Here is a 6,621-nt window from a genome sequence, read left to right on the forward strand (position 1 = left end):
GGCCATTCACAGCCTCCATCACTGCACCAGGGCACTGCGCTGTGGTCCAGCCTTTCTTTGAGTGAGAAGGCGGCGAGGACCATGCAGCTGGCGCCGGTGCAGGCAGCTGACTAAGAGGGACCTGGCACAGCACTGTTCATATCCCCTGCCTTTATCTTCTGTTCCCCATTCCCTGCCCTCCACCTGGCTACCCATCAGCTGATCTCTCCCTGCTCTGGCTCCCATTTGGGATGCCACCCAAACAGCTTCGTTGCCCTCCTGCGTTCAGCAACACGTCTCAGCCGTGCTGGTCGCAGGCTGCAAGTGCCAGCGAAGCCCCTCTGGTGCAGCACAGGTACACAGGGCTGCTCTGCAGCTGAGCTGGGTGCAGCCACCATCACACTCCCTTCCTCAGGGGATGTGTTTGGCACGTGAAGTGGGCTGTGCTGAGAGCAAGCATGGGGAGTGCCAGCAGATAGACTGTAGTGCGTGCGTTTCCTTCAGGGTGTCAGCTAACTTGCTGATATAAGGGATTTGCTGTCAGGTGTTTGATGTTTGTATGAATTGCTGCCTGATCGTGGCTTTTAACCCATTTGGAGACGGTGAATGAAACCTCTGGCCTTGGCTTTATTTGTATCTGTTGTGTGGCAGTGGCTCTTTGTCCAAGATAGCCAGTGAGCGCTGAAAGCTTCTATGGTGGCTCGTACTGCAGGGTTGCTGGCCAGCAACCACGCTGCAGAGAGGCTGTAAATCACTCTGGCTTCAGCTTCCACTCCCACACCTCCTCCCTTGGAGAGGAGAATGGTGATGGTCTGCGTGTGCGCGTGGTGCCTGCAGGGAGAGGAGCGGGGGCAGAGGGGGATTGTGTTGGAGCCAGGATATCAGCACGGCAGCGTCGGGACCGCAGCCGATCACCGTCACCGTTTGCCTGTGACAGTCCTGCTGCGTCCAGCGCCCGTCAGGTGCCTGCTGGGGGGACTGAGCCCCCCTTTGCCCAGAGCAGGTGTCCCTGGGGACACTACCCCCTCCAGAGCAGCCCTACTGACCATCCCCCTCTTCTGTTACCCAGACCAAGTGACCATGACTGAGAAGACCCAAGAACCTCACGTGGAGGAGGATGATGATGAGCTGGATGGGAAACTCAACTACAAACCTCCTCCCCAGAAAACACTGCAGGAGCTGCAAGAGCTGGACAAAGATGATGAAAGCCTCGCTAAGTACAAGAAGTCCCTGCTGGGAGATGGACCTGTGGTAGTAGGTAGGCTGGGGCACACCGATAGGAAAGGACTGGGGAGGTGCGTTGCAACAGTATGCTGTGGTGGGTTTGGGCAAGGTGGCCTCAGAGAAGAGGGAGCTTGTTTGACCAAGCACAGGCACTGCTTCTGCTGGAGAACTGGGGATGGGCAGGTGGAGAGAGGCATATAAAAGAAGCAGGGAAGATGCTTTGAGCATTGGGTTTAAGGTTAGTGGGGACTGCTGGCTTTGGAAAGGGACTTGTGGTGGGAGCTGTGTGGGTCGTGGAAGCCTCCTGAGAGGTTAGAAATAGGAGGCAAGCAACCTATGCTGAAGGAGTCTTGCTGCTTAGAATGATCTTTTGAGAGATCTTTTCCTGTAGTGAAAAGACCTCTTCCAGCTATTGCTATGGAGGCTGAAGGGATCCATGTTGAAGTACTGGAGTAGATGCATGGTCCTGTTGTGCTACGAGAAGCCTGGCATTTACTGGGTGTTTCATGAAGTGCAGTTTCTGTGTGGGAAAGCAACCCCATTTCTTCCGTGTCATTCCCCTCCCCCTGCATTTAATTTTGCAAGCTGACAGCTTTCCCCTGACTTTCCTACCTGCAGACCCAACAGCTCCCAATGTGGTGGTCACCCGACTCACCTTGGTATGTGACTCTGCTCCGGGACCAATCACTATGGACCTTACAGGTAGGCACAGACTCTGTCCTTGGGCACAGAGGGGAACAATCAGGGACCCTGGCATGCTTCAAGTGGAAAGGGAGTTTGTCCCTGGGATGTTACAGTCTGTTTTAGAGGAACTCTTTCTTATTTTAAGGAATACATGTGTGAAAAAGAAATAACAGAGGAAAATGCCACGGGTCTTTTTCTTTATCTAGATGGCTCTAGAAGCTCCTGCCTTCTTTTTTTACTTCCTTTCAGTGAGACCTCATGAGCAGAAGGGATGTGCATGTTTGGGTAACAGGGTGTTCTGAAACTTCAGAATCGAGCAATACTGCAGTTCCGGTTCCTGGGGACATGGGGAGAGAACCAGGCTTCACCTTATATGGGCTTTTCTGCAGAGAAAGGAAGCTGGGCCCGGAGAAGCAGAGAGGCTTCCTGTTCAACAAAAAGCGTGCAGAGCCCCGTAGAGCCTGGGCAGCCTCACGAGCCGGGCAGGAGCTGTGGATCACTCTGCTCACCCAAGCCAGGGCTGCCCCCGCAGTCGCCCAACAGTGAGCCTGTGCATAAATATCTGTGTCTATGTGCCCAGACCTGTGTTTGGTAAAGCATTCTGTTCACAGGTGTGGACACAGACACATACGTGCTCGCAGGGGTTCCTGTGCACGTGCTCTCACAGTGCAATTGCTTACACAGAGCTGTGTCCTCACTTGGCAGGTGTGCCGTCCTTCGGAGGTTGGCTTACCTTGGACAACAGTCCCACCTCCTCTCCCTGTGACCCCTCTAGCTAATGCCTTCATCCTCTCCTTACAGGTGACCTGGAAGCACTCAAGAAAGAGACTTTTGTGTTAAAGGAAGGAGTGGAATACAGAGTTAAGATCCACTTCAGAGTGAGTTGTTTTCCTTTGTGTTGCTTCTCATCAGTTGCTGAGGCCAGTCAGCAGCAGTCTGTCAGATAATTAGAGCCAAGCAGCACGCGTGCCCAAAAGCTGGGCCCTTGGAAAGCTCCCCGCTAGCGTCAGGTGTAGTTAACCAAGGGACAAAAAGGGACCACGTATTTGAAGGGAATTGCTTGTACTTGCTCACCCATTGGAAGAAGTTGCTTTCTATCCACTCACAGTGGTGAACAACAGGTGATTTGGAAGCCAGATGGGTAGTTCTGGCTAAGTTTGGCTTGGCATTTTAGCCACCAGAAAACCTTTACTTCACACAAAGCAGGAGTGGATAGGGATGTGAAGAGAGAATGGTTTTCCATGAAGCACTGGTTCAGTCGGCATTGCTGGGCCTCATGTATGTGTAAAAAAAGGCTTAATGCTGCTGCATTTGGCTGAAGATACCCGAGTTCTTCCGGGTCACGATATACTCAAAGAGACTCCTTTCTCCCCCTCTCCTATTAACCAGTGTCAGCCATTTCTTGTTTCCAGCTGGCAACGAAACTTGGCCACACAGCAGTGTGGCATCTAGCACTGAAGTGATTATCTCCATATATATGCTGCAGGCAAAGCTGGCTTTGGCAGAGAAGGCAAAAAGGGATGGAGAATAGTTCTTCTGAAATAGAGGAGGCAAAGTGTTAGTTTTGTGGGCTCTGCAGGAAGAATTTCCCTTCTTCTCTGAGGCTTGCTTGCTGTCTCAGAGATGACTTTGTCCCCAGAGACACCTCCAGCTCTCCTTTGTGCTGTGAAATACTTCCATCTGTATCTGAGCCCTCTTGACAGAAGGTGCCTAGAGCCAGACAAGTTATTCTAACTCACGCCCTCAGCCCCAAGGCTGTGAAGAGTTGGCACCATGTGAATTCTCCCCTGGGATGTAAAAGGATATTCCTATCTTGTTTCCAAGTTGAGTAGTGCTGTTGAGAGGCAGTATATGCTGAAGCAGGACAGAAAGGAATACATCCAAACTGTCCAGGGGAGATGGGAGATGGGAGGAAAGACTTGAGACAAACCTTTGTGTCTCTCTCTGAAGGAGAAAGTTGCCAGCTCCCCACAGATCTTAGAGGGCAGCTGGAAGTGCTCAGCTAATCTTGCCCTGCTGTTTGTACTGGAGGGGTGACTCTAGTCACCCATGTCTGGTTCTTGATATGGAAATTATAAACTGGGAACTCCCTGCTTCACTCTTCTTTGTCCTCATCAGCCTGTCTTGCAAAGCAGGAGATGCACAGAGGATGCTGTAATCTCCAAGTGCCTGTGGAGAAGTCATATTAGGACTCACCACAGTACGTCCTATGCTGAGCCTTTGAGAGCAGTGGTAGAGCAAGCCAAGATGGGTACACCTGTAAGGAGAGAGAAAACCAGCAGATACACAACCAAAATCCTTCCCTTGCCACTTCTGGTTCCTTCTTGCAGGTAAACAGGGACATTGTGTCGGGACTGAAGTACGTGCAGCACACCTACCGGACAGGGGTGAAGGGTGAGTAAGAGCCTTTCGTGCCCTGCCCACCAGTACTCCTACCACTGTGTTCTCTGCTCAAGTGTTCCTACAGTTCTGTGCTGGGACAGAGCCTCCCCAGGTCCCAGGGCCACCCTGTGCTGCCATGCAGGAGGCAAGATTCTCAGCAGAGTGCATTAGCCTGCACTCTGCATCACCCAGGCCAACTGTGTCCTGTTCCTGTGTTAACTCGGTACGAGAGCCAGCTCTGGTATCTCTACACTACATCACTGCCTGCAGCAGCACAGTCCCCAGAGACACTGCTCAGACAGTGCTTGCCACAGATTTCCTCTCCATACAGAGCTCTTCAGCTCCCCTCCATTCCCCTGTAGAGTGACCGAGCCTGTGTGAAGCTTCCTACCCTCTGAAAGCTCTTCCCAATGCACTTGGTAAAATTCAGAGCTGCTCTAAAAGCTTCCTGCTGTCTGTGGAGCCCTGTGTTTGCCCATGGCCTCTCCTTTTGGTGCAGTGTTTCCCTGTCTGGACCAGACAGAAGAAAGCCACATTTTGCACACACGCATCCCACAGGTGCATTTTTGCATGCAACAAACTCTAAGGCTTCAGCATCCTGTTCAGCATATGTGAGTGGTGTCTTTCCACCAGAGAAGCAGGGGAGGATCAAGAGAGATCTTGAGCCATATGCTGGATGTACCCATTCCCTTCCAGCAGCACAGACATGTCAGAGGATATGGACTGAGTTGGCTGTCCATCTGCCCGTCCATCTGTTTATTTTTCCGGCTGTCCTTGTGCTTCACTAACCCACTTTTTCCACTCGTTCTGTTGCCCTTACTGACGTGGACTCTTCCTTTCACTCCCCTCTATCTGCTTTCTCTCTGTGATCTGTGCTCATGTTTGTGGCTTCTTCTCTCATCTATCATTCCCCACCTGAGGGGCTCATCCCCTGTGGGTTGTTTTCTCCTAGTGGACAAAGCCACTTTCATGGTTGGCAGCTACGGGCCACGGCCAGAGGAGTACGAGTTCCTGACACCCATTGAGGAGGCTCCTAAGGGCATGCTGGCTCGAGGCACCTATCACAACAAGTCCTTCTTCACGGATGATGATAAGCATGACCATCTCACCTGGGAGTGGAACCTGTCCATCAAGAAGGAATGGACAGAATGAGTTCACCCAGTTTGCCTTCCCCCTTCCCATCCCCTTGCCTCCTGCACCAGTCTCCAGGTGGGCCATGCCCACCATGCTGCTCCTTCCTGCCATGGAGGCTGGCCACAGCCCTGGCAGCCCTTCCTACGGGTGCCGGGGCTCTGTGCCAGCCTCGGTCGATGCCCAGGCCTGCAGGTGGCCTTGGCTGCTTCTGGTACACTGAAAATAACCCTCTCGTCTGCCCCAGCGTGATACATAATGGGTTCAATCGGGAAATGTCGCCCTTCCTCTCTCCCAGTACTTCCTCCTACTGCCTACATCTCTCCTGTACCCACTCCGGTCCTGGAAGTGCCTTTTATAGGAAACAAGATCACCTGGCAGGGCGGACTGGTCCCTGGAAAATCCCTATCTGGGTTACATTTGCTATGTGCCCTGACTCATTGTAAATGGTTACTTACTTCCCGTGATGGTCTTCTGGTCTATCTATCTGGTGCCCTACCCTGTTAAAATCCATCCTTGTGCAGGCAAAACCAGTCAGGGGGAATGCAGCTAGATGCTGTAACAAGACTTTGGTCTGACAAGAATAAAACCAGTTTCTTTCTTCTTTTCTGACTGAGTGTCATTCTTTTCTAGAGTATGCTTTTCGGTGAGGTGTATGTAGGGAATGTATTACAGGAAAGCTTAAGAGCATGTTTCAGCAGGGAAATAGCCATCCTTCAAAACATCAGTCTAACTCTATAGGCAAGTTATTTCAGAGCTCCTTTCTTCAGAGGTTTCATGAATCCTTTGAAGCCTAAAGTCTGGCCTGCGATGGGAGTAAATTCCAGGGGTAGACAGCACCCACTTATCATCCCAAGTGGCAACTGACTGAACCCAGGGAGCTATAACTTTGCCTTTACATGTTTAATACTTACCACAGGAGCTGTTCCCCATAGCCAGAGCTAATGCAAGAGCTGCATGTCCCTGTAGCTGCCCCACTGGCCAAGCTCAAGGGAATATCAGCCCCTGGGACCCAGCACTTGGAGAAGTGTAATGGGCTCCTTCTGCATGGAGGAATGGATGTTCTCACCCCTCTGGGGGGCCGGGTCACACAGGTGTGGGGTAGCCAAGATGTCTGGTGTGTCCAGTGAGGACGTGCTGGTGGTAACGTCAATGAGGCTCTGCCAGGCTGGTGCCCACACAGCAGGGAGGGTTTCTCTCCCAGCCAGGCAGTTATCTCAG

At 52.0% G+C, this 6,621-nt stretch overlaps 1 protein-coding gene across 1 annotated transcript; it reads left to right on the forward strand.

Moving 5' to 3' along the window:
• Positions 1-1,050: 1,050 nt before the first annotated feature.
• ARHGDIB (Rho GDP dissociation inhibitor (GDI) beta) lies at positions 1,051-6,004 on the forward strand. The gene is made up of 5 exons (XM_008939852.1): positions 1,051-1,237; positions 1,822-1,905; positions 2,689-2,765; positions 4,218-4,281; positions 5,222-6,004. The coding sequence occupies exons 1-5, from the start codon at positions 1,060-1,062 to the stop codon at positions 5,419-5,421; spliced, it is 603 nt and encodes a 200-aa protein (XP_008938100.1). The 5' UTR covers positions 1,051-1,059; the 3' UTR covers positions 5,422-6,004.
• The last annotated feature ends 617 nt before the right edge of the window (positions 6,005-6,621 follow it).

The sequence above is a fragment of the Merops nubicus genome, unplaced genomic scaffold (genome assembly GCF_000691845.1).
Source record: "Merops nubicus isolate BGI_N331 unplaced genomic scaffold, ASM69184v1 scaffold48114, whole genome shotgun sequence".
In the NCBI taxonomy this organism is placed as follows: Eukaryota; Metazoa; Chordata; class Aves; order Coraciiformes; family Meropidae; genus Merops; species Merops nubicus.